Source organism: Lynx rufus, unplaced genomic scaffold (assembly GCF_022079265.1).
Source record: "Lynx rufus isolate CCGP_SWC_20201006 ecotype Redwood Valley unplaced genomic scaffold, mLynRuf1.p SCAF_4, whole genome shotgun sequence".
In the NCBI taxonomy this organism is placed as follows: Eukaryota; Metazoa; Chordata; class Mammalia; order Carnivora; family Felidae; genus Lynx; species Lynx rufus.
This window is the reverse complement of record NW_025814856.1, coordinates 14,303,301-14,330,685: the sequence shown is the minus strand read 5'-3', so window position 1 is coordinate 14,330,685 and position 27,385 is coordinate 14,303,301. Positions and strand designations below refer to the sequence as shown.

Genomic DNA, 27,385 nt, shown 5'->3' with positions numbered 1-27,385 from the left:
CACTGGGTGTGATGGGGGAGGACTGTCAGCAGGGGGCGGGGTGCAGAATGAGCAGGGGACAGGGCTGGTGGGGGATCCCTGAGGAACACCGGGGTCCAGCATGGGTAACAGCCCAAGGGAGAGCAAGAGGCGGGGGACACCCAGAGGGAGCAGAGCAGCCTCAGGAGAGAGTGACAGAAGGAGGGACTGGTGGTCACAGGAGATCCAAGGGAGTTGAGGGCCTAGAACCGACCTTTGGGTTTGGCCACAGGGAGTTGCTCAGTGACCTGGTGACAGGTGTTCCTGGTGTGAAGACGACAGGCACCGGAGAGCAGTGAACCAGAGTCAGGGACAGATAGTAGAGACAGAAGTGCACACGACCTCGACAAGCTTAGCTGTGAGGGGTGGGAGGGCCCGGAGTGTGCACACAACATGAGGGAGAAGCTTTGAGCTAAAAGTCTGGGGCCCCTGAAGGCCAGGATTAGCTGGGACCCTCACCCTCCAAGCTGGTGGTTTATCCCAGCTGCCTCAGTTTTCTCTGAAATAGAAAAGGAAGTAGGTGGGGGTTGAGGAAGGTACTGGAAGTTTGGGCTAGCCCCTAAGGGGAATGATTGACAGAATCATATCACACCTCCCTGCCCCAGATTTAAACGGATTCCACTACGGGACCAAACATATATTTGAGGAACGTCTGAGTATCATGGGCCTATAAATTCTTTAGTGTCTTTAGCTTGCTGTGTGCACAGAGAAAAGACTGGAAGGATATGCTCCCAAATGTTGATTATACAGATCTCTGGGCGATAAAATCAAAGGGTAGGTTTTTCCCTCTTAATTTTCTCGTCTATTTTTTTTTTAATCGTGAAGAAGTATTACTGTGGAAATGAGGGGGGGAAATCGGTACATTGTGGTCTGCCAGGCTGCAGTAGCCTGGGAGCCTCAAGACAGCCCTGTGAGATGCGTAAGGACGGAGGGGTGGGCGGTTCTCAGTAATGCAGGCGTCACAACATTGGCAGAAATGTCTCAGCAGGCCTAGCGACTCCCTGCCGTCTGTCCAGAATGGTACAGAACGAAATTCCTTACCATGAACTAATCACAGGAAGTTCTGAAGTCTGTGGAGATAAGCACAGGAGAGAATATTAAGGAAGGAAGGAAGGGAGGAAGGGAGGAAGGGAAGGAGGGAGGGAGGGAGGAAAGAGGAAAGGAAAGGGGAAGGGAAGGGAAGGGAAGGGAAGGGAAGAAAGGAAAAGATGTTGGAGGCAAAGGCAGGAAACCACCTGTGTCACAGGATCCTCTGTCTCAGGGACTGGCCCAGCTGGCCTCTGGGTCTGAAGGATGGACTTGCTGGGCAGATGGGGTCTTGCCTGGAAGGGAATAAGCCTTCTAGGGGATTTATGTAAATAGAGTCCTGCTGGAGGGGACAGGCTTTTAAAAAAGCTGAACTGGGGCGCCTAGGTGGCGCAGTCGGTTAAGCGTCCGACTTCAGCCAGGTCACGATCTCGCGGTCCGTGAGTTCGAGCCCCGCGTCAGGCTCTGGGCTGATGGCTCGGAGCCTGGAGCCTGTTTCCGATTCTGTGTCTCCCTCTCTCTCTGACCCTCCCCCGTTCATGCTCTGTCTCTCTCTGTCCCAAAAATAAATAAACGTTGAAAAAAAAAATTTTTAAAAAGCTGAACTGTGGGGCACATGGGTGGCAGTTGAGCATCTGACTGTGAGCTCAGGTCATGATCTCACAGTTCGTGAGTTCAAGCCCCGCGTCGGGCTCTGTGCTGACGGCTGGGAGCCCGGAGCCGGCTTCGGATTCTGTGTCCCCCTGTCTCTCTGCCCCTCCCCTACTCGCTCTCTGTCTCTCTGTCTCTCTCTCTCTCAAAAATTAATAAACATGAAAATAAATAAATAAAAATTAAAAAAAATAAAAAGGCCGCGCTGTTACATGATGTGCCCTGGTCTGGAATAGCAGGCAATAATGAGAATACCGGAAGAGAGTTCCGATTGCCCTTTGCAGTTTAGGGTTTTCCTCTTGTAGGCCTTTACGTGGGGCCTCCTGAGGTTTACAGCAAATTCTGGGACCTTAAAAACTGGATGTGGGGGGAAAATAGCGACCTGAGCCTTCATTTAGGAAAACTCTGCCCCATTGATTTATCTCCTTGGGCAGACGGTGTTCCTTAGGGCTTTTCCTTTGTGCATGAGGAGTGACATCCAGTTGTGGTTTTGTGCCTTCAGGATTCATACAAGTTCACACGGTTGCCCAGACTCAATGACCTTTTGCATTAAAGAGCATTAATGTGGCCTTCTGGGCTTTTGTGGGGCCCTCTCTGCCTGGGCAGAGCCCTTCCCAATCCCCTTTTATTTTTTTATTTTTTCAAAGGGTTAAGAACATTTTTTTAAGTTTGTTTATTTATTTATTTTGAGAGAGAGAGAGAGACAGCATAAGTGGGAGAGGGGCAGAGAGAGGTGGGGAGAGAGAGAGAATCTCAAGCAGGCTCCAAGCTGTCAGTACAGAGCCTGACGCAGGGGTTTGAACCCACAAAGCCGCAAGATCGTGACCTGAGCCAAAACCAAGAGTCGGATGCTTTAACTGACTGAAGCTACCCAGGCACCCTCCTTCTGGATCCTCTTTCAAAGTCCACTCATCTGGGTGGTCGGGGTCCAGCTTTGCCCTTGTAAAGACTTCCAGGCCCTAGTGCCTCAGGGCAGGGCCTCAGATATCTCAGGATGAGATGGTCATAGCGTTTTGAATATAAAATTCAGTTAAGTTGGGCATATTCCTACTTTGGGTAGTTCCTTCCTGAGGTATATTTTTATGCTTGTATTTAAAAAAAAAAATAGTGTTTATTTTTGAGAGAGAGAGAGAGAAAGAGAGCAGAGGAGGGGCAGAGAGAGAGAGGGAGACAGATGATCCGAAGCAGGCTCTGTGCTGAGATCAGAGAACCCGACTTGGGGCTCAAACTCGCTAACCATGAGATCGTACCTGAGCCGAAGTTGGACACTTACCCGACTGAGCCACCCAGGCGCCCCTTGCCTGTATTTTTAATGAGTTTCTTTCTAATTGCAAAAGCCACATGTTCATATTAGAACATTTAAGAAATATGGTCAAGAAAATGCAAATAACCTGTGATTTAACTATGTGAGATATCCATTAATAATTTGGCACATGTCTTTGTCTTTATATATATATATATATATATATATATATATATACATATATATATACAGCTGACCCTTGAACAATGTGGTATGAACTGCACGGGTCCACTTATACACGAATTTTTTTGATAAGAACAGTCCAGTACTGGAAATGTGTTTTCTCTTCCTTATGATTTTCTTAACATTTTCTTTCCTCTAGCTTTATTGTAAGAATATAGTGTAGGATACAAATAATGTACAATATATGTGTGAGTTGACTACTCACGTTTTTGCTATTCTGGTCAACAGGAGGCTATTAGCAGTTAAGTTTCAGGTGAGTCAAAAGCCATATGTGGATTTTTGGCTGCACGGACCCCTCAGCCCCACATCATTCAAGTGTCAACTGGGTATCAGATCTGTTCCAGAATGTCTTATATGCCATATACTCTTTGGAAGTCTATGTGTGCCTTTAGCCATCTGTCATAGATGTTCTCCTTGCTAATAGCTGTATACTTTTATAGCATATTTAATGTCAAGAAGGACGTCCTAAATGGCATCATACATATCACAGAGTCCTCACCTATCAAAGTTTGTTTGCTTTTAAAGTTTCTTTTTTTTTTTTTTAATGTTTTTATTCATTTTTGAGAGAGAGAGAGACAGAGCCCAGTGGGGAAGGGGCAGGGAGAGGGGGAGACAGAGAATCTGAAGTAGGCTCCAGGCTCTGAGCTGTCAGCATAGGGCCTGACATGGGCCTCAAACTCACGAACCGTGAGATCATGACCTGAGCCAAAGTCGGACACCCAACCAACTGAGCCACCCAGCGCCCCTGCTTTTAAAATTTCTATCATAGGCTTTTCTGGCATCTGACGGCATTTTGCAGACTAGGTGGGGTTTTTTCCTACTTTTGAAAAAAAAATTGTAATGAAACATATGACACAGTTGAAAGGGCATGAAGGATAATACAATGATATGATAATATGATATCTCCACGCCCCCAGCCTCATACATAAAACATTACAAAGGCGGTTTAACCTCTTTGTTTCCCCCCCCACCCCCACTTTTCCTCTCCCAGCCTCCCCACCACCACGGAGGTGACTGTTACTCTGAGTCACATGTAGTTTTCAGCATCTTGGTGCCCATAGTGCCTGTGTATCAGGATCCACATTTCTAGAAGTTTCTTCTCAGGACCTCATCTCTGTCCCACTCAAAGTCCTGAGCCTCCACCAATGAGAAGAGCATTCATGTGGATGAGCATGCCTTTGGCTTTTCTGGGCTTGTACTTGTCTGTTGCCCCATCGGCCTCAGGCAGACCAGTGGGGAAGCACAGCACCGTTCCTAGTGACATGTCGGCCACATGCTGCCCATCTCGAGTGTAAGCGGGTCCTTAACGAGACAGGAGAGCAGAGAAAGAGCTGGTGATGGAATGGTTAGCAGGGGAAAGTTGGAGGGGGGGGTGGCGCCAGCAAAGAGCCATATGAGGAGAGGGTGCATGCTGGCTGGAGACCCCAGAGAGGCACCCGAGGCCCTCTTTGAGACAACTTGCAAGTCTTCCCATAATTGAACTGTGGTCCTGAGTTTTTTCCTCCGCTGCCTGGGAGACACCCCTGCGCGTGCCCTCTGGCTCTGGTGCTTCTGCTCTATCCGTCATCCTCTGGACAGGCCACCTCTGGCCACTGCTTGGACTGCCTCCGTCCCCAGGTGCCCCTGTCCTGCTACGTCCACCAGGATCCTCCTGGCCTTCCCGCCTCCCCTAGCTCCTGATGCACCAGTGGCCGTGGCTTTGGCCGGGTGCTCAGCCTCCTTGCTGTGTCTGGGCATCTGGGCATCCGCCCCAGCAGCTGTTTGGGACCCAGGCCCCCATCACTTCCGTGCACTTTCCCACAATGCTCAGTGTGGCGTAGACTTTCAGGAGAGGGTCGGTACTTGATTTGTCTTTGCAGTTTCCGTAGCTAGGGTCTTTGTCCCCGTGAGTCATTTTTGTAGCAAAAGACAAAACTCCAGCTCCCTGGTCTGTACTGCTTCTTCAGTGGCTCTTCCTATCCCAGAATTTCTCCTTCGTGGGAAAGGTGCTGACACCCTGTCTTCCTCCCCTCTAACCCGGGAACCCCTCGCTTGGCCTGTTACAGTCCGTCAGCCCTGAAATCCCCACCTACCCACCTACCCACCCTAGCCGACCACACTGCCCCTCACCCGGGCCCCTTCGGGACTTGGGCGTGGCCCCCAGTTCTGTGGTCAGATATTGCGTCAACTTCCCTGATGGTGGTGTCCCGTGGGCCCCCACTGATGAGCACGGCCTCCTGTCACCTAGACCTTAGGTGGGGGGTGTGGAGCAGTCCCATCCCAGAGCCATGACTCGACCCAGTGTCAGGCCCGGTTCTTGATAGGGAGCTGGGCCACGCTGCTGGAGCCCCCCAGGCTGGCACCCTGAGCCCCCTTCTTTCTTGTCCTGCTTGCTTTCACTGCTCCTTTCACCCCGTGCTAAAACTGATAGACCTTTTCCAGGCTAGAGGCTCTGGTGCTGAATGAGGTAGACCCGTCATGGAGCTCCTGGTCTAGCATAGTAATTCTCAGCCCTGCTGAGCGCTTTGTAAAAATGCGGGTGTCCACGCACCCTGACAGTTTTGTGTGGTAACCCCGCATTAGAGTCGAGGCATCCGGAGGTTGTTACAGGCGCAGTGTTGCGTCCAACACCCGGCCAAGAACACAGGCTACCTGCCTCGGTCCGTTTGGGCTGTTGTAACAAACTACCAGAGACAGGCTGGATTATAAACAAGAGAAAGTTATAGTTCTCGCAGCTCTATAGGCTGGGAAGTCCAAGATCACGGTGCTGGCAGATTCAGCCTCTGGGGGAGGGCCCACTTCCTGGTTCGCAGATGGCCATCTTCTCGCTGTGTCCTCACATGGCAGAAGGGGTGAGGGAGCTCTCAGCAGTCACTATAAGGGCGCTAAGGCCCAGGCGCAAGGGCTCCACCCTAGTGACCTGACCACCTCCCCGAGGCCCCACCTCCCAATAGCACACACTGAGGGTCAGGAATTTGGGAGACACATTTGGTCCCTTGTTGTGCCCTGTGCTGAGCACTCTCTCTCAAGCTGGCCCCCTGCCCATCCATCCAGCCTCCCCTCTGCCTACCCTGGATTCCACCGTGCCGATTTTCTCACCAGCCCCCAGACGGGCCGGGCTCACTCTCACCTTTTTGTCTTTACCTATGCCCCTCCTCTGGCCAGAATCCCTCTCCTCCCTCAGGACTACCTGGCATGTCTTAGGACCACCCTTAAGCCTCACCTCTTGAGAGGCGGCCGGGTGGCACAGTCAGTTAAGCATCCAACTTCGGCTCAGGTCATGATTTCGCAGTTCGTGGGTTCGAGCCCTGCGTCAGGTTCTGTGCTGACAGCTCAGAGCCTGGAGCCTGCTTCGGATTCTGTGTCTGCCTCTCTCTCTGCCCCTCCCCCACTCGTGTTCTCTCTCTCTCTCTCTCTCTCTCTCTCTCTCTCTCTCTCTCAAAAATAAATAAACTTAAAAAAAAAAAACAAACCTCATCTCTTGAAACCTCTCTGGTTCCCTGGCTAGTTGGTACCTATTCCTCTGTGCTCTCTCAACACAACTGTCTTCTAGCATCATTAGCCTCCAAGAGATCAAGGGCCTACTGGGACAGAGACCTTGTTTGATACCTGAATCCATAGCAGTGAGCACTGGAGCACGGGCTGAGCACCGAGTAGGCCCCTGGCGAAGACTGGTCATTGAGACCCTGTGTAGGCCTGGACACCACCCGCTTTCCTTCTGCTTGGACAGGCACACGGGCCCCAGTAAACGCTGGTGGCACTTCGGGTCTGCTGTTGGCTCCACCGGAGGTGTCCACAGCTAGAACAAAATGCAGAGCACTCACGAGCGTATGAAAGGATGGGATGGCAAACTGGGAGGGCTTGTCGGGTCAGAAAGCAAGTCAGAGATCCGAAGGCCATGGTTCACAGTTGCTTTTGGATTCACAAGAACCAAATGTAGATTAGCAGTGCTTCCTAACAATAGTATTGGTAAGAGAATAAAATAAAACGATTCTAGTTTAAACAGTAGCCAGTGACATTCAGAGCTGCAGACTTTGATCTGGAAAAACTGAGCTGTGGGGTGTGAAGCCCATTAGTAAAACTTCGCAAAGGCCCAAGGTGTTACTGGGAAATTTTAATGTAGACCAAACGGGAATGGGCGAGTCAAATCCTAACTGTAGTATTTACGTAGGAAAGAACGGATTCAGTGAAAACCACGTCACTGAGATGAAAGCAGAAAGATCGTTAGGAACAGCCTAACTGTCCACTGGGGAAAATCATTTACTTTTCCACAGGAAAACTCATTGTCCATAAGTATCCATCGGTGTTGGCGTGATTCTGAACAGAGTCCACGTGTTGTTGGGATGAGACTGTCCTGTCCGTGTGTGTGTGTGTGTGTGTGTGTGTGTGTGTGTGTGTGTTTAGCCGCTGCTTCCAGGTGACCATCTCCACCACAGGGCGTCAGAACCGACGGAATCCCTGGCCCAGCCCTGACCCCTTTCCTCTTTCTCACAGGGCGCGGTGCCCAAAGGAAACGCCACTAAAGAATTCATCGAGAGTTTACAGCTGAAGCCCGGGCAGGTGGTGTACAAGTGTCCCAAATGCTGCAGCATTAAGCCCGACCGAGCCCACCACTGCAGGTACGCGTGCGCCCCGACCCCCTCCTCCCAACCTGGGCTCGCTTCCTCCCCTCCCCCACCTCTCACCTGCTCTGGAGTAGCACCCCCCACCCCACCCCGCCGCCTGCTTCCGGAGTGGGTGCCGTCAGCAACAAGACTTCTGGACGTCCCCTGCTCTGGGCAGGGAACGGCCACTGTGACTCTCCCTCCCCATATCTGTGATCTCACTAGATGGGAAAGGGCGTTTGGTTTGGGCTCAGGACACCTGTCCTAAGACTTGACTCTCCCACAGCTGATGAAGCACCCTGCCCTGACAGTCAAGCACCCTTGACTGTCTCCGCCCGTTTCCGGATCTGTACGATTGAGGGGGTTTCTCCTCTTCCTACCTCACGGCTTTATTAATTAAGGGCACAAGAGACAAAGCTTTAGAAAATCATTCTGTGAGTGTCTAATACTTGACACACTTAAGAGGTGGGCCCCATTTGGGGCGCCTGGGTGGCGCAGTCGGTTGAGCGTCCGACTTCAGCCAGGTCACGATCTCACGGTCCGTGAGTTCGAGCCCCGCGTCGGGCTCTGGGCTGATGGCTCGGAGCCTGGAGCCTGTTTCCGATTCTGTGTCTCCCTCTCTCTCTGCCCCTCCCCCGTTCATGCTCTGTCTCTCTCTGTCCCAAAAATAAATAAAAAAAAAAAAAAAAAAAAAAAGAGGTGGGCCCCATTCGCTTAAATTTTAGCAAAGGGGTTGTTCTTGAATGAAGGCTTCTCTTTAAAACAAAACTTCGGGCACCTGGGTGGCTCAGTCAGTTGAGCGTCTGACTTCGGTTCAGGTCACGATCTCGCGGTTCATGAGTTCAGGCCCCACATTGCGGAGCCTGTTTGGATCCTCTGTCCCCCTCTCTCTCTGCCCTTCCCCAGCTTGTGCTCTCTCTCAAAAACAAATTAACTTGAAAAAAAAAAAAAGGAAAAAACTTCTAGGGGTTCCTGGGTGGTTTGGTTGGTTGAGTGTCTGCTCTCGGTCTCAGGTCTTGATCTCAGGGTCGTGAGTTCGAGCCCCAAGTTGGAAGCCGCGCTGAGCATGAAGCCTACTTGGGGAAAAAACAAAAACGAAGCAAAACAAAACAAACAAACACCACACAACAACCTTCTGGAGGTTGTGACAATTGTAGAATTCGGCCCCGAGAGCCATCTCCCCATCTCCTCTGTGGTGATATTTCCCTTTGGTTTTCAGATTTCTTCACTGTTTTGAGTCTTCTCAACAAGAAGACATCTAGCTGAAAACTGCATTTTATCATTACAAGAGAACTTTAAATGATAAATTACAGAAATACAAACGTGTCATTTGGTCCCTTTTTCGGACTGGTGTGTGTTTGGGGCGGGAGGGTCGCACCGAGGTCGCACAGCTGGTGAGTACCAGAGAGAGGATTGGCTCCCAGTGTTTGCGGCTCTGGTTGGGGGGCTCTTTCCACTAGAATTCCAGTTTGGGGGGGGGGGTTCATGTGACCCGATGTAATCGTATGGACGTTTCTCTGTCAGAGAGGTGGCGACCTCCCCAACAAGCTGGCACCTCTTGAGCATGAGGGCCGAGGAGCTTGGTCATTGTTGTCTCCTGTGGGGTGTTGGGCAGTTTGGAGAAGCTAAGTGTCTTTGCGCAGAGCCCGGCGTGGGCTGGTCACTTTACCTCTGAGATCTGTGACGGGGGCACCCGTCTAGCCTTTTCTGCCATCCGAGGCGTGGGAAGCCAGCTGTTTTCATCACCTGAACCAAAAGACCCAGCTTGCTTGTGTGGTTCCTCAGGCTGTGACTCCAGGCGGCCCAGTGTGGTGGAACCGGCTCCAGCCTTGGCGTTGGAAGGCCAGCCGTGTCCCCGCCACACGTGTCCCCAGACCGTGGACCAGGCAGCACATCGCTCTGAGGCCGGCTCTGTCCCCCGTAAAGGGACTTGATGCCCCCCGGCTTGTGGGGGTTGAGTCTGGATAACGGAGTCAGCTCGCTGTCCAAGCAGAAGCCGTTTGTGGGTGGAGGCGGGTGCGGGCACTGGGGGTGTGCAGGGTTTACAGAAACACGGAGCTGCGACCTTTGTAGAAGAGGACGTTCGGTGACCACAGCGGTTCTTTCTCTTTCCTCCCTGGGCCCTCGGCTGCCTCCCCTGCCTGGCATTTTCCTCACCGCCGCCTCCTCGCCTCTCTCGCCAGGATGATCCGAGGGAGGTATTCTTGAGTGCTAGTAAACAAATCAGCTTGAGCAAAACAAGAGCCGCTGACTCAGATGAACTCTGGTGAGGTTGTCTGTGTGTCCCCTGCTCCTGCGTCAGGAAGCGTGTGCGACGGCTGCTCGTCTGTGAGGGCCCGTGGTGGCCCGGGCCGTCTGGGGACCCGCGGTTTGGGATACACATGATCTCCAGCCCGCCAGACGCAGCCGGGTTTTGCCTGGGCCAGGAGGCCCGCTGCCTGGCTCGAGAGTTGCGTTCAGTCTCCCTGCTCAGGGGAAGGTGCGTGTCCACATCCGTGAGCGTGCATCCAGCTCTTTGGTTCCTGACCCCCCAGCAGAGCCCGTGCAATTTAAAACTGGCCCCGTTCCCTGAGCTCTGGTGGGTACCACAGACGCTTCCTGACCCTGGACGTGTAGATGCTCCTTCCAGCCCGGTGGTGGGTGGGTGGGTCTTCTTTCCACAGAAGGGCACTCTGGAACCCCAGGCTGCTTTCATCCCGGCGCTGAGGACCATGGAGGCATGTGGAAACCCCATAGGGAGCCGTTCACGCTAACGTGGACAGCCAGGGTGTTGGACTCATGCAACAGGTTCCTCTTGCACGAGGAGGCGGAGACCTGTGACCCTGGCAAAGCCTCACACCCCTCCACACACCCCTCGCCCCCACACGCACATTACATGCTGAGGCTAGGACGGTCACGGACTGCTCAGGGCCCGTGTCTCTCTCCCGTGGTTATTATGACTGCCGATAAAACTTACACAGCAGTAGTATTGTTTTAAAAGCATTTGACCTACATCATCGCTAACCTTGGGAGATCGGGTCGGGGCCAGTCCTGCAGAGGGTGGTTCGGAGAAGCTGAGTTTCTCTGCCCGGAGCCCAGCACGGGGATCTGAGAGCAGTGTTCTGTCCGCTACGCTGGACTGCCCTACCCGAAATTGTTGCGGAGCTGGGACCGGGATGCGGTAGATGTGCCTCTTTGCATCTTTCCTCCTGTCCTGCTGGGCGTCCCATTCTGATGTGGTGGGGCCACTTCCCAGGCTAGCTCTTTCCCATCTGTGGCATCAGGACCCGCACTCAGCCGACCCTTGCTTGGTAAGCGCCTCTGCAGGGAGAGACACAGGCCCTCGCGGACACAGCTGTGTCTCCATGGTGGGCCATCACCCAGGCCAGGCAGGGGCCTCAGCCAGCTCCTTGGGGCTGAGCGCCAAGGGCCCTCGGACCTCGCCAGAGAAGGAACACAGGCAAGAAGGAGCCTGAGGGCATGGGAGCCCGTGAGCTTGTTGGGTTCCACCAGGCATTTGACGGAAGTGCTTCGGGGCCTGAAAAATGGCAGGGAACCTGGAGGAAGAGGGAAGGAGAGGCATCGCCGTCTTCTGGAACATTGATTTAAAAACACGGAAGGGCTCAGGAAACCCCGAAGGCAGGAACGTCAAAAAATACCTCCATCGAAGACGTTTCGTCTCTCCAGTGACTGTTAGCGCAGGTTGAGGACCAGCTGCCCTGGTGCCTGTGCCCCAGGAGCTCACTCGCCCGCAGCATCTCGCATAGGGGGCACAAAATGGTGCCCAAGAGGAGTCCCAGGAGGGGGCTGGTGCGCTCAGTACGGAAAGAGAAGCGAGGAGCCCCAGAGAGAAGAAGTTCTGCTGGGCGGCAAGCCTGGGTAAAGGGCCCCTGCCTGCCTTGTCTGGGGAGGGGACCCCGCAGAGCCCCCTGCCCACCCAGCCACGGGGAACGGGAAGAGGGCTGGCTCTGAGGCTACCGATACCCCAGTGAGGTGTCCGGGATTGTGGGAGGCCGCATTTTTTTCTTCCTCCTGACAGATGGCACCTGAGGCGAAGCAGCTGGGCGGCCCCGGGCAGGCCTTGCCCTTGTTCTCCAGGCCCCAAGTGCAGAACCGTTCAGGCTGCTAGTTTTGAGAGCCGTGGGTGAGACGGCCCCTGATCAGGGCCATGTTCACGGATGGACTCCCCCCACTCACACGTGCCACCTCCCGGCCCCAGAGCCTGCCTCTGAACAACTGCGCCAGCCGGGGAAGAGGGACCACCTCGGCATTCCGTGCCTCCGCGGGCAGGAAGCTCAGAGCCTGGCACTCAGGGCCACCTTCTGTAGCCCAGCTGCTGTGCCCACTTGTCCTGCTCCCTGGAGGAGGAGGAGTGTTCTGGTGTGGCCTCCCAGGGACACGTAACCCATTGTGAAACTCACTTCGTGGGGTGCACGCGGGGTCTCTTGAGAAGCTGGGAGGAGAGCAAAGGACGGATGTGACAATTCGTTGAAACCCTGGGCAGCTTTTGGAGGATGTCAGGCCACTTGACCCCTCTGTGCTGCTGAGCAAACACTGCCTCAGAGCACCTACCGGGAAGCCCCTTGGAGAAGGTGGCGGTGGCACTGAGCCGCCAGGCACCCCTCCCCTCGGGAGTTTGGGCCCCAGATTGGAAGGGAGCTAAGACCCCAGGGCTGAGGAAGGACTTGCAAGGTGGCCCCATGAAGGGAACGTGGGGCCTGGTGGCTGCGGCCCAGGATGCAAGGAGCAGCTCATTCTTCACTGTCTACTTGTCTGTACTTTGAAACTTGTCTACTCGAGGAGGCGCCCTGGTGGCTCAGTCGGTTCAGCGTCCGACTTCGGCTCAGGTCATGATCTCACAGTTTGTGAGTTCGAACCCCGCATCAGGCTCTCTGCTGTCAGCGCAGAGCCTGCTTCGGATCCTCTGTCCCCCTCTCTTTCTGCCCCTCCCCCACTTGCACACACGTGCTCTCTCAAAAACAAACATTTTAAAAATTATTAAACCTGTATACTGGGAACAAGTGTTAGCTAATGAAATATACATTATACATATTCACATGTATGTTTGTAATTGGAAACACATGCATACAGAGAGAGATGGGTTTATATCCCTGACTTTATATCCCTCCAGGTCCCTTTCGTGCCTCCTTCTTCTCTGCTCTCCAGGCTCCCAGGGAGATTCTGGAGCCGGGCCAGCATCTCTGAGATGTGCCCATTTCCCCTGTATTAGAGAGGACCTTCAAGGTTGTGGAGAAGAACAAGGGTGGAGACTGACCAGGCCCCCACAATCTGTTGTCACCTTTTCCTTACAACACTTACTTCCTGTGGATGGGGAAACTGAGGCCCCCAAGCTTGGCCAGCCTGACCAGGGTAGCTCAGCAGCCCCAGGTCTGCCTTGCCACCAAAGCTCACACTGTGCTTAGAAAAAGCCACACGTCCTCCTTGGGGTGCGGATGAGCCCGCAGCCCCGAGTTGGCCGTGGCTGTCCTTCAGAGTGGTCTGCACCTCCTGGCCTGGAGTGTGGGGAGCAGCTCACGTCCACACCCAGAAGAGCTCCTTCCCTGCTGTCCCTGCCCTGACTGTTGGCCAGCCAGAGCTCAGCAAGTGTGAGCTCCCCCCGTGTGACCCTGATGAGAGCCCTTCTGCTGGGCTCCACTTGCCACAGCCCCCGGTGCACTTGATGAAGAACCTGAGATAAAGTTAGTTCTGGAAATGAGTGGAAAGAAAAGCTGGGGTGAACTGAGGGGCTTTCAAAAGAGAAAAACCTCTAATCATCTTATTTCCGAGTTTACCTTTACAGTATTTCAAACTGTGTGGAATAATACTCTCAAGGAAATGTCAAGGAGCCTATGTTAATAAATTGAGGAAGGACCAATTTCTCAGTCCCAAAATGAGCCCAATCACAAGGTAGTAATTTGCAAATTAGAGAGAGAGAGTGTGCACACAAGCACAAGTGGGGGCGCAGAAGGGGCAGAGAGAGAGGAAGAGGGAGAATCCCAAGCAGGTTCCATGCCGTCAGCTCAGAGCCCAATGTGGGGCTCGATCTCAGGAGCCACGAGATCATGAGCTGAGCCGAAGTTGGATGCTTTAACCAATTGAGCCACCCAGGCGCCCCAAATTAACAGGATTTCTGATCGACACTTAAGCTCAAATACGTTCTGCTTTTTCAGCTAAGTGGATGCTGTCTTAGAGGTAAAAGGTTCTTGAAGGGGCCCTTCCTGCCGCCCTGAGACATCCTGCACTTGAGCCCACTCTGTGCCCTTCCAGCGCCCTCGTCGGGCCACCCTCCCTGCTAGCGCCCGGCCCTTGGGGTTTTGGTCTTTGGGGGGGAGTTAGGAGCGGCTTCTTTCTATACCCACCCCAGCCTGTCCACTTTCAAAACTGTTTCTTTGCTCTGTCCTTCTCAATAAACCAGATTCCCAGCCCAGTTACCGCCAGAGAGCAGCTTCCGGCTCAGATCCCCTCAGTTCCATCCTGTGTCTGTGTTAAACAAGAGAAGGGGCCTTGTTGGCAAATGACTGTCCCCTGTTTGGAATGACGTGACCCTGGGGGTCCTGACCCCACCTTCCAGACCCCTTGCAACACACCCAGCAAGCGGGACACGGGGCAGAGCCCGAGGAGGCCCCAGCCGCGGAGTAGAGCTGGGGGGTGGGTTCTCTGCTCCCCTCAGGTCCCCGCCACCGTGAGGACACCACTAAAGGTCTGCCTTGTGGGTCCTTTCAGTGTTTGTAAGCGGTGTATTCGGAAGATGGACCACCACTGTCCCTGGGTCAATAACTGCGTCGGCGAGAACAACCAGAAGTACTTTGTCCTGTTTACAGTAAGTCAGCTTCCAAATCCTGCCCCACCCTCCGCCGAGCAATGGAGCGCTTTGGGCCTCCGAAAATTCTCGGCACGCAACAATGGTTTTTGCTGCTGTTCCAAATACCGCGTGGCCATGTAGACCTGCGCCTTTCTGCCAAAGCACTCCTAGCTCAGCCACGGCCTGCTCGTAGGCCCTTCGACTGAGCGTCTAGAACACGGGCTCAAGCGGGTTGGCTCTAAGCAAGGGCCTTGTTCCCGTCCCAAGCGTCCAGTCTGAGTAGCTAAACAAGGCAGTTCCGGTGATGACAACAAGCCCTCCCTCAGTTGCAGGTGAATAGAGGATAGTGTGAGGACTAGAGCACCTACTGGCAGTCAGCACCTTGACTTTCTGAGTGAAGGGAAGCCACAGGCCCGGAGCGCCCCCACCCACCCAGGGCCCTGGTCACACCTGGTCACAGGCGCTCGTCCGTGCACTCCTGGTGAATAGCTGCTCGCCTCGGTCCCAGGCCTGGGGTGCCAGACCGGTAGGGCAATCAGCAGATGCCTCCCTGGCTCTCTCCTGGTCAACCCTCAGCCTGACTGAGTGTTCCGGAATGGGAGGTTCTGAGGGCCCCTGTCCCGGGAGCCTGCGCGGTCAGAAGGTTCACAACAATGGCGTTTGCCCTGCTTTCCTGTTTCAGATGTACATAGCTCTCATTTCCTTGCACGCCCTCATCATGGTGGGATTCCACTTTCTGCATTGCTTTGAAGAAGACTGGACAAGTGAGTATATGCCAGGGCCTCCCTCCCTGCCCCCCGGGGCAGTGAGTGACCCAGGCGGGGCGGGCTCTCGGTTTGTCTCATGGTGCCAGGGGCCAACCCCATTTTATCAGATCAGCAGCAAGCCTACAGACTGCCCAGGGAAGGGACAGCAGAGGCCCGAACCTCTCTTCATGAAATAAAGCAGCCCCTTAAAAGTTCCACAGGTAAAGTAGTGAGGCGGACAGACCGCATAGCCCGAGCGCGCCTGGGGGAAATGCAGACCCCCCCCCCGCCCCCCAGAAGCACGTCCCAGGGCGTGGGAGCCCTGCCAGGGAGAGGACCTTTGCTTCTGTGTCTTTAAGAAGAGGCACTTTAATCACAAGTCATTTCCTTCCGATCTCCTGGAAATCCGTCTTGAACTTTGGGGTTGTTTTGTTTTGTTTTGTTAGTGGTTGTCTTTTAACTGCATAATTCCCAATCTACGTAAAGATCGTAGAGCAAAGCTTCCCGCTTTAGAAGTACCCGTCTCACGACGCAAACACCAAGGAAGGAGCTCCAACCAGACGACCGCATAAATCCTGAGGAAAAAGTAGATGCTGAAGGAAGTCAGTGCCGTTTTGTGATTTTTAAAGGAGAATAAAAAAATAAGAGATAAGGAAAAGAATTTTAAATAGGTGCTGGAGGAATTAAGAGAGGCCACGTGCTGGGCGAGATCTCGCACACACACGGTCCGTGAGAGCAGAAACATCAGACGGGTCCCCGTTTTCATTCTCCCGTCTTCCAGAAGTTTCGCTCTTCCCGCACGTACTGTCTTCTCGGCTATCTTGCTGGTCCTGTTCCGCAGAACCGGGGAGCCCATGGGAAGCGGGGGGATCTTTAGCTCCCAGCCGGCTGCGAAGAGACTTTCCCTGCCTCTGCCCGTGGTTTGGCATCCGCCGCCTTCCGCCCTCTGTGACCCTGCCCCCTGCCCTGTCCGGCCCGGCCCCGCCTAGGGGAAGAGACCCCGCGAGTCTCCGTCTGTGCGCTGCCGTGACCAAGTACCATGGACTGGGTGGCCTAAGCATTTATCTATCGCCATCTGGAGGCTGGGAAGTCCAGGATCAAGGTGCCGGCCGGTTCAGTTCCTGGTGCGGGCTGTCTACCTGGCTTGCAGACGGCCACCTTCTCCTGTGAGCTCACACGGCAGAGAGAGGAGAGCAAGCTTTCTGGTGCCTCTTATACGGGCACTAACCCCACCGTGAGGGGCCCCTACCGTCACAACCTCGTCTAACCCTCAATACCTCCCCAAGTCCCCATCTCCAAATAATGTCACCTGGGGGGGTGGGGCTTCCAAATACGAGTTTTGCAGGTGACACAATTCAGTCCACGTCCCCGTGTCCCCCAGTTTTCATGACTACTGCATTTCTGGCGCCAGCCGGAGAGGGGTGGGTCAAGCTAGTGGATAGTGGGGAGAAGAGTAGGGGCATCCAAAGCATCCTGCGTAGCTGGGCAGGGCACCAGCGCGTTCCTCGGTGAGCATTCTGAATGTACACGTATCCTGCCAGGCCCTGGGGATCCAGTCCAACTCCAGATGTGGCCTTGGCGACTTGATGGTGGAGTCTGACAAGGACGTTCTATCAACCCCATCGCTCCCCCTACCCCCCGCCGTCGGGCTAACAGACACAGGCAGTGATGAGAGTGACACTCGCCATCCACGAGGCAGAACGTCTCTGTCTTCGGCTCGCAGCTGGTAGGGGCCATCTCATTAATGCCTGCCAAGAGCCAGCGTGAGCAGTGCCTTATTTCAGCGTCACCACAAGCCCGCAGGGCGGGAGAGATGCTCCCACTTAGCAGATGATGAAAGCTGGGGCTCACAGGGGTCAAGCAAGTCCCCAAGCTCACACAGCTAAGAAGAGGGCCGTGACTCAAGCGCCAGCCCGGAGCGGGCTCTTCCAGCCCCGCCTGGATGACTCCAGCGCCCCGGGTCCTCCCTGCATGTGCTTGATCGTCTGCAGTCAAGGTCCATGACCAAAGAGGCTTGGGGCACCAGTTCCTGTGGCAGCTAAGGCTAGGAGGACCGTCCCCAAAGCGGCAGCCTGAGATTGGCCGTGCATGACGGTCACCACCATCACTGCTCAGCCGTGGATGAGCGGCCTTGCATCCAGCTTGTGCAAGAAGGGAGTGTCCCCACAAGGAGGGCATTTGAGTTGATGTTGAGAGAAGGGTAGAGCGGTAGTTCCGCGCGCCCTGGGTCTGGCTTCTGCCTCCCCCCACTCCATTCGTAGTCCCCGGGGCCCACTCAGGAGGCCATGGGTGGAGGACATGCGGTGGCCCTGGGCTCTGCCGCCAGCTCCAGCCCCAGGGCAGCCCAGGTGGCCAAGGAAGGAGCGAGGACCTCCGTCCGGGGAGCACCCGCCACGTGCTCACCCTGGGCCGGTGCCGAGCTGTGCAGATGCTCTCCCGTGCATTCCTGAGCGGACCGCCAAACCAGAGCTCAGAGAGCCCCGGCCTTGTGCCCACATTCTTTCGTTACCAGGCGCTGCTCCGAGGCTGGTTGTACCGCAGGGAGCCAGCGTCCCTTCCTCCTGGAGCCGGAGTTGTGCTGGGAAAGGCAGGCAGGAGGCAAGGGCGGGAAGAAACACGGCCGCACGGTGTGCGGGACGGGAAACGCGCAGGAGCCAGAACGGAGTCTCCGTGGCGGCATCTTAGTAGCAGCTCGTGGTCGGGAGTTTCTTCCAGGATCCTCACCCTGCTGCGTCTGCCTGACCGCAGAACCGCTGGCCTGCCCACCACCCGGCCTAGCACAGAGGCAATAAGGGAAACGTCTGGAGGCATTGTTACGTCCCGAGAGAAACGTGAGGAGATCAAGGCAGTTGGAGGAGATGTTCCTCACCCCCACCACCCATACGGTGCCCATTCCCAGGTTTGACCTCCCTTGCCCCTCCGCACCTTCCTGTGAGGGAGGCGGCAGGGTGGCTCAGAGGGGCACCGAATCCCCAGATTCCCTGAGTTCCCAAAGCCCAGGGAAGCCCGACCCTGCCAGGACCCCTCCAGCCAGGGAAACAGGCCTGAGCGCCGGGGCAACAAGAAATGCGCACCACGACCCGGGGTGACGGGCCCAGGCGGCTGTCAGCGGAGGCAGGAGTCCCACGGTAGTGAGCACTGTCAGCTGGGACCCCCACCGCCCAGTGTCTCCCCCAGGTGCCCCCGCTGAGGGAGACCTCACCGTCTCCCATAACACCTCTGCTTTTGTCTCCATTTGCGGGGGGCGCGGGGGCGGCTTCTGAGTTAGACTTGGTTCAGACAGAGGATTCTGCTGTTGAAGACAGAGCGGTGAAACCTCGCTGCTGTACCGAGGAGGGAGCGGAGGCCCGGACGGTCAGCCTGGGCTCGGAGAGAGGTTGGGAGAGTGAACGCGCCAGGCGGCCCTCCGGTTGGACTGACCGTCTCAGTGATGCGGACGCTCCCGAGAAGGACGTTTCCCACGGGGCTTGTTTCACACCCGGCTCGGGGCCAAGCCCGGCAGCCAGGCCGCCCCCTCGTAAAACCTCGAGTCCCAGAACCACTTGAGTGATCCTCCAGATGTGCCCCTTCCGGTCACCCAGAAGCAGACAGAGGGACCGGAACGTCCAGAAAATTCGCAGCCAGACCAGAACCAGACTGAGGCCGCTCCACCTGTACAGCCCACGTTGTGCTGAGGAGAGGAGGGCCTCCCTGCCTTCATGCCTCAGCCCCGGGGGCCCTTCTGGGTCCTTCCACGTGCTTGGCACCAGGATACAGACACACTGGCTAGGAAAGGGAGTGAGCAAGGAACAGGGGTTAGGAGGGGCGGGATGGGCCCCACCAGGCCAGGAGGAGCCGAGTCCCGCCGGGCCGAGCAGTGCGAGCGGGCGGGGGGGGGGGGGGCAGCAGCCCCAAGTCCCACATGTCCCTTTTCTTCCAGAGTGCAGCTCCTTCTCGCCACCCACCACGGTGATCCTCCTCATCCTGCTGTGCTTCGAGGGCCTTCTGTTCCTCATTTTCACATCAGTGATGTTTGGGACCCAGGTGCACTCCATCTGCACAGACGAAACGGTAAGCGGGCGGCCTGCCCACCAGCTCCAGCCCTGGGCTCGGGGCATGGGAGGGGCGGGGGGGGGGGGGGCGCGGTGGGTGTGGTCGGCTTGCAGGCCAGACCCGGGAGCCCAATGGCCAGGGCCCAGGTGTGCAGGGTGTGCACGTGTGCACACACACACACACACACAGGTCCCTCCTTGGGGCTGGCACAGCAGGTTGCACCAGGAATGGGACCCAGCAGCCTTGGGAAGGGTGCTCGTTGCGGAAAGACCTTCCGTCCTCCCTTGATGGTTCTGTCTTACACACTGTGCTGTGTCAGGCACTCTGCTGGGCCCGGGGACATCCTTCCACCCGACGGCCCTAGGCCTGCAGAGAGGATGATGGACAAAGGAAGGGTGCCTTAGCTGGCACGGGCAGGGTCAATTTCCCACAGGAGGTGACTTCACGAGCGGGTCCAGAGGGCAGAGCCAGGAATCAGCCTGCCTCAGACCCCGCCGAGCGGTGGGCAGGGGCTCTCACCTGGCCTCTAGGTACCTCTGCCTGGCCCAGCTCTGGCCCAGCTCGTCGTTTGCCTTCTCCCCACACCCCACCCCTACCTCCACCCTACCCACAGCCCCACCTCTGGGAACTTTCAGGCGGCTGGCTGGGCAGGACTGAGGCCCACTCACCCGGCGCCACGGACGACACCGCCTCCTGACTGTCCTAAGTGTCCAAAGCCTCAAGGTGGTCAATCCATTGCTGTGATGTGGGCATTTCCTCCTTTTTCGGCTTTGGGTTCCAGACGAGGGGCCCCAGGTCGTAGGTCCCTCCCGCCACTATTCCTGCCTTCCCAAGGTCCCCCCTCAGGTGGCCAGCCTTGGTCATCTACGGGCCCTCCGGGGCGGCTCTGGGCCTGCCGACTAGTCAGCCTCAGGTGGTGGCTCATAGGAAGACACACTCCCTGCCCCTGCTGCCTAGGCCCCTCCCTGCGGGTGTGGAAAATCAGGCGTTTACCCTCCCGGCAGCCAAGGCAACATCGTTTAGATCGTGGGGATCCCCGGCGGTGTAGAATGTGGAGGCTTGGGGGGCTCTCGGCAACTTTTTTATCCTTTATAAGAGATAGCGTCATTGTAAGAGTTTCTTTCAAAATAGTAGCCCATGGTATAGTTCCAGCTGTGTGTCCAAGCAGTAAATGCAGCCAACTTCTCTGCATAAGACCTGCAGGGACCCCAGAGGTGACCGGCCCGGCCCACCCCGTTTGATGCTGCCAGGCCCCACAGGCCGTGCTGTGGCGGAGCCCGAAGGAAAGCTCACACAGCCCGGGCCCTAGTTGTTCTCCCCCTTCAGGGCCTTTCCTGAAGGGGATTGTGTTGGGAAGGAAAGGAGAAAAGAAGGAAGGGCCCCGCTTGGGAAGGGATGCCTTCCCCTCCACCTGCATCCGCCCAGTCCCTGGCCGTGAATAGAGGCTTCACTTAGGCCGGCCCCTCAGGCTCCTCCCTACTCCTCCTCGCCAGAGACCACGGCAGCCAGCTGCTCCAGCCAGACGCTCGGCCAGGCTCCTGCCAGGCCGCTTCTCTCCTCAGGCCCTGCCTGCTCACCAGCTCCATGGGAAGGGGGGAGAAGGGAGGGAACTCTTCCTCCCCAGCCTACTCTCCCCGTGAGACTTTGGGGGGGCGGGTAGCCCAGGCTCTGGACAACCACCGGGTGGCCCCTGGCCCCACTTCTTCCCAAGGGAGCTCTAGGAAGCCGTTTGCCGTGCCTGGGGCTGGCTGTCTGTCCAGGCAGCCCCTCTAACCTGTACTAATCCCTGTCCTTCCTCCTCTGTGGTGGCTTCTCCCCTCCCCCGCCACGGTCTCTTACTCCCGACGGACCTTCTCAGGTCTGCCTTGCCAGCGCCGCTAAGCAGGGTGGCTTCTTGACCTCCCAGACTGGCAAGACTCACAGCGCCAGAGTGGTCATTGATTTGTTTGTTTCTTTCTTCCTTTCTTTTTTTTTTTTTTTTTTTTTTGTCTGCAAAGTGGTCATAGTGGCATCAAACTTGAACCTAGCCCAAATGAAAGGCCAGCAACGGCTCTCACGATCGCGGGCCCCTGCCAGCTCTGAGACTTGTGGCACCAAAGCCTTCTCCGTGTTCCCACACACCGCCGGGCCCGGCACCAGGCCGGAAGCGCCCCTGCAGAACCTGGGCCACGTAGATGTGCGCCTTCCCTTAGCAAAACACCCCGGAAGGGCATGACCAGAAATGCTGGCCTAGCGGCCTGTGGGCCTGGGCGTGAGTTTGCTCGGTTTCCCCTCCCTGCCTGGAGGGGCTCGTAAACTAGGTGCCCATGCCCCACCGCCCACAAAAAGCGTGATTTTTTTTGTTGTTCCCTTTAACACTTTTTATGAGAGAAAGAGAAGAAAAGCGTAGCATGCAGATAGCTTTATGGCTTTCAAAGGAAGCATTTACTCCATTCACCTCAGGCTAATGGACGTCCCTCCCCAAAAACCAACGGCAATAAAGTGCTTGACTGAAAGTATGATTGTTCTTGTTTTCAGGGAATAGAACAATTGAAAAAGGAAGAGAGAAGATGGGCTAAAAAAACAAAATGGATGAACATGAAAGCCGTTTTTGGCCACCCCTTCTCTCTAGGCTGGGCCAGCCCCTTTGCCACGCCAGACCAAGGGAAGGCAGACCCATACCAGTATGTGGTCTGAAGGACCCTGACCAGCATTGCCCCTCAGACACAAACCACATCACAGCACTACCGTCCCATCCGTCCTCATGAATGTTTAAATCGAAAAAGCAAAACAACTATTCTAAAACTTTTTTTCTTTTTTTTTTTACATCTCAAGTAAAATGGCTGAGCATTGCAGAGAAAAAAAAAAAATGTCCCCATGTTTTATTTTTAAAAGATCATCCTTTCTATTTTTTGGTGACCGAAGCTGCTCTTTTTTTCCCCCCCCTTTTTTAAAATCACTTCTCTGGCCTCTGGTTTCCTCTCTGCTGTCTGTCTGGCATGACTAACGTGGAGGGTGCTGTCTCCGGGCCAAGCCCACCTCTACTAACTGAGTGAGACTTAACACCGGTACGCGGATGGACCGGCCCGGACGCCCAGTTGGGGATGCGTAGGAGAGGCAGGAAGGCCATGACCTCCCACTGCCCAGGAGGCGGTGGCAGGCACCCCGATGGGACTTAAAACCTCACCGAAGACACCAAAAGAGGGGCAGGATCAGGGCTGGAGCCCTAAGACGGGCCCTTGACACGGCGGCCTCATCCCCCACGTGGACACGGTTTGCCTCCTCGCACGCCATGGGATTGGGGTGCTGAGAGTGACTTTTGGGGGGAGGGTGGCGGGATCAAAGGGGTCTCATTTGTATTCTGAATCACCAATTATATTCCCGCTGATTATTTGGACGAATGTGAAGGAGAGAAGTTTTTCCAGTTCAAAATGCCTTACACAGTCAAAAGGAGAAAAAAAAAATCACGCGATTTCAGGTTTCCTTTGTCTGATTACTCTTAGCACCCGCCCTCTCCCCTGTCCTAGCAAGGTGTCAGTTAAGTGGCAATAATGCTGAGTGACAGAGTGACACAGCACAGTCCCCAAGCGCCCAGCCCCGCCGTCAACCACCCTCCTCCCCCGAACCCATTTTGTAAATCGCTAAAGTGGGCTCCCTTTCTGATATTTTAGACACATAAATGTACACGTACCCACGTCTTCTCTGTATTTTAACCTGGGAGGCTGTCGTCCTGGCCTGGGGCTGCCCACGATGCGGGGGCGACATTATAGCCCCCAGACTTTTGAAAGCTGGCAGACGGCCACCCCTGCTCCCCGGAATCATCAGTCGGCTGGCGCCGGGGACTGAGGAGCGTTCCCACCTGGAGGCACTTCCTGTGTGAAACCCCATTTAAAAGAGGAAGGCCTGAAGATAGCGGGGAGATGAGACGGGGACGGGGAGTGCCCGCCGCAAATGCAGAAATCACAGACATCTGAGCGCTGCCCATCTGTGAATCCGTACACGTGGATTTGGTTTTTTGGTTTTTTGGTTTTTTTGTTTTTTTTTTTTTACGTGATCACCACGAAGCTCCTTTTTTAGCTTGTGCTTGGGGAGGGGCGGGGGTAAGGGTTATTAAGCCCAATCAGGATAGGGAGGAAATTCCTCTAGCCTATGTGATTTTCCATGAACAGTAAGTGGAGCGTGCTGCCTCTCTTCGATTCTGTCCGTGCTTCCACATGGAAACAAAAATGCAATAAAATTTTTCCAAAACCTGTTCTCCTTGAGCCGTGCTCTCTCACCTTGTTCCCTTCCGGGAGAGCCCTGGCGGGGCCTTCATTCCATTGCTCTTAAAGGATCTTTATCTCTGCGGCTCTTGAGCGAGGTGTCGGCCGTGTTGTTTTTAAAGGACGCTAGGCACCCCGCTCTTGACCAAGCCTGCCCCTGGGCCTTGGCTCTGGCTTTCGGCAGCCTGAATCCCTCATATGCTCCTGGGCTACAGAAGTCTTCAAGTCTGCAGACTTTGCTTAGTCCCACGCGTGGGGAAGAGGCGCGTCGGCCGCTGCCCACCCAGCAGAAAGCAGAGTCGGGCCAGGGGAAGTCGCTGAAAACCTCCACGGACGGTGCCAGTGCTTCGAGGAGTTCCTCATCCCCCGTCCCACGTGAGCCGCGACCCTTCCCCAAGCCAGTCAACTCTGCCTTGACTCTCCTATGCACTTGATGTTTGCTAGAAGTCAGGGCTGAGATCTGAAGCCGGTTGGGTTTTTATTTTAAGCAGTTTAAAAAAAAAAAATTTTTTTTTAATATTTATTTAAGAGAGAGAGGAGCATGAGTAGGGGAGGGGCAGAGTGCGACAGACACGGAATCCAGAGCAGGCTCCGGACTCTGAGCTGTCAGCACAGAGCCTGACGTGGAGCTCGAACCCACGGGCTGGGAGATCGTGACCTGATCTTAAGGATGCTTAACCGACTGAACCACCCAGGCGCCCCTGAAGTGGTTTTTTTTAATGCTCTGTTTAAATCTCATTTATAGCATTTGTTTCCTACAGGCTTTTTTCCCTTCCTTCCTTCCTTGCTAATAGTTCCCTGAAGTGTGTGAAGAAGTGTCTCTGACCTGCTCCCTCCCCTCAGGGATCCATCCCGTGGGAGGCATTGCTGCCTTTCTGGTCCTCCCTGCTGGGGGTATATTTTTTTAAGTATTTGGTTGCCCTCCTAACACTCCATCTTCAAGGCTTTTTTTCTTTTTTAAGTGACCCAGGTTGGTTCTTTTCCCCATGGAATTTCTAAGGAATGCAGCAGATAGTGCTGAAAATGTATTGATTTTTTTTTTTTTTTGAGTCCTAAAAATAGAAATTCATCCTTTAAACCTGAGCCTAGTATGCATATCCTCCCCAGAGAAAAAGGCTGCTTTTGACAGCCTTTTCCCGTATGATTCTACCTCTGGGCTTTGACGAGCCCTTGGGCTGAAAGAAGGAATGTTCCCAGGCTCTTCAGCCAGAGGGATATGCTGCTCTCAGCAGATAGGAATATCCCAAGACTCCCGGTGGATTTCCTAGTTCACGTTCATGGAGATGGAAGACCGTTTTCCGGGAGTTATTAACTAGGGAACGAACGCGGCTGTCGTTGGGAGTAGAGTGACTGGTCCGCAGCCTGGCGTCCGCACAGGAAGAAGCCATCCCCGCCGAGCTCTCGGCATTCCCAGACGGCTGAGGACACAGGACGTGTCTCCCCACAAAGGCGGCCCAGCTTTTGGCTCTGACGGCGCTGGACGGCACGCACTTGCGAAATGGGTCTGTAGCAGCCGTGGTCTTTCAGAGTGGGGGCCCTGGAGAGTGGCCGGGAAAAACCAAGGAAGGTGAGGTGGCCGGCTGGATTGGGTGACTCCCTCCCACCTGTGACCTCAGGTTTGTGCCCATAGCAACCGGACTGACCGTGCAAAAGGCCTGCGTCCGGGCAGATCTCTGCCTACGTGCCCGGGCTGGGTGACCTTGTGCCCACGAAGTGAGCTTGGGCAGCCATGTGTGTGTCACATCCCCTGCTAGTCACACCGTCTCATCTCTGGAACACTTTATCTTGGAAGAACCAAAAGTCAGGCACCCGGAGTCACCGGTTCTTGCTCATTCTGGCAAGAGAAAGTTACGACCCCCCTTCCTGTTGCAGGGATCTTGCCGATGAGGGAAGTTAAGAAATGTTTATTAACCACCCGTGTGACGTGAGCATCCCTCAGAAACTTCGGACTTCAGGAGCCCACCTTGGGCTCTCCCAGCCAGGCTGACGGGCTTTTAGCTTCTCTGTCATCTCACGGCTTGTGGTGCATCGGCCAGACGGGTGAGCCAGCCAGTGGAGCCAGGGGGTCTCAACATAGAGGGCGCCCTTAAATACCAAAGAAATGTGAAGAGAGGAAGATTTTGCCGGAATCCTTCTCAAGAATCTTCCTGCTGGCGGTGCCCCGAGGCAGTGCTGGTCTGGTCCCCAGACCAGCAGCGTCCGCATCACCTAAGAACTTGTTAGAAATGCCCATGCTGAGGCCCCAGCCCAGACCCTACCCAGTCGGAAACTCTCGGGGCCGCGTGACTGGGACACACGCTCAAGACTGAGAGTCCACTTGGGGCACGCGGGGGTCACCCCCGAGGTGGTCGGCCCCTGGTGCCTGCCGACGATACGGTCCCATGTGATGCTGGGTGGGGCGTGCTGACCGGAAGCCCCACTCCCCTCACGACCCACAGCCTCCCCAACCAATGAGTGCTGAGCAGACGGGAAAAGTCTCTCTTGGAAGGGGAGCCAGGCTAGTAGCCTGTCCAGCGGCCTTTCCGCACATGTCATCTGTCCGACTGGGTTCTGCTCCGAGGGGTCCATAGGATAGAAGGACTTCACGGTGACACGGAAACGGGCCGCTGGCCAGTGTACTCTCCCCAGCCCCAGACCTCATTGGTGACCAAGAAAGTCATTGGTGACCTGACCATCGTGGGTACTCTAGCAAATCCGAGTGGCCGCCGGGGGAAGGCACATGTTCTCCCAGGGATGTGAGGATGCCCCAGATTGCTGCTGCTGTAGTGTAGTCTGGTCACCACGTCCTTCCTGTGTGACTTTGGGCACTCACGCCTCCATCTCTTCTGTGAAACCGGGGAGCTTGTCCAAATCGCAAGGTTGCGGTGAGGATTACATGAGGGTCGTGAATGTCAGCGTGACGATGGCTTTCGTAGATGTTGGCTCCGTTAGACCTCTGCTGTTTCAAAGCACGCTCACAACTGTTGGTGATCTGTGAGATGGGTTCATTGGGGTTCGCCACGGCAGTTTTTAAAAAAATAAAAATGCATTACAGTTGTAGAAGATGTGTGGTTTCGTGAAACTTTGCGGGGGTCGGCGCCGGGCCGCACAGAAAAGCATCACGTGTTGTGGGTCGCGGTCGAAAGATGTGAACCACAGATGCGGCGAGAGTGATCGACCGTCTAACGAGGAGGGCGCGAGGCATGGGCAGCAGTGGCTCCGACTTTCTCCATCTGATGATGTGGGGAGCAGGGGGGACAATGAGCTTTTGCTCTGTGGGCCTCAGTTGAGTCTTTACTTCCTCAGTTGAGTCTCTGCCTTCCTTGGGAGCCTTAGTCCTGGTACATTCAATGTGGGACCTCGGTGGGTTTGCTTGCAGATGACAGTTCACGTGTCTTCCTGGCCAAGGGGGCCCAAAAGCCCCCAGTCACACACTCCCCCCTAGACATGCTGGCTTTAGCCGTTGCCCCAGAACCAGGATTCGACCATTCTTGTCCGCTTGAGCCTGAAGTGGGTATTACTGTCGCCTCTGCGGACCTCCACCTTAAGAACTCTGCCTTCGGGATGCCCTGAAACCCACACAAAACTCAAAATCGAGTCCTACCGGGAAAAAGAAACCCCATTGGGCCCTCCTGAGCCAGGCCCTCGGGCCTCATTGTAGGCATCAAATTTGTTTGGAATATTTGCTTCTGTCCAGACTCAGGGCTGACACACCTGGATGTCGGGAACTTTATCTGGTGGACAGGCCGGGCGCTGGGTGGAATTTGTTTTACGAGCTTGGAGAAGAGATTGTTCGCCTGGGAACGCACGGCTGGAACGGAACATAGTAATCCCGCTGGGCT

At 55.3% G+C, this 27,385-nt stretch overlaps 1 protein-coding gene across 4 annotated transcripts in view; it reads left to right on the top strand.

The window, feature by feature from the left end:
• The window catches only part of ZDHHC3 (zinc finger DHHC-type palmitoyltransferase 3), a 59,959-nt gene that overhangs the window by 26,750 nt on the left and 5,824 nt on the right, over window positions 1-27,385 (top strand). The window contains exons 3-8 of one of the 4 annotated variants that reach the window (XM_047095023.1): window positions 7,655-7,779; window positions 14,467-14,563; window positions 15,228-15,309; window positions 15,420-15,512; window positions 19,211-19,341; window positions 21,841-22,159. In XM_047095023.1, coding sequence (XP_046950979.1) covers window positions 7,655-7,779; window positions 14,467-14,563; window positions 15,228-15,309; window positions 15,420-15,512; window positions 19,211-19,341; window positions 21,841-21,999 — 687 coding nt within the window. In that variant the 3' untranslated portion in view covers window positions 22,000-22,159. Of the gene's footprint in view, window positions 1-7,654; window positions 7,780-14,466; window positions 14,564-15,227; window positions 15,310-15,419; window positions 15,513-19,210; window positions 19,342-21,840; window positions 22,160-27,385 lie in introns of those variants that run through there. The other 3 variants (XM_047095021.1, XM_047095024.1, XM_047095022.1) reach the window with 3 other exon arrangements.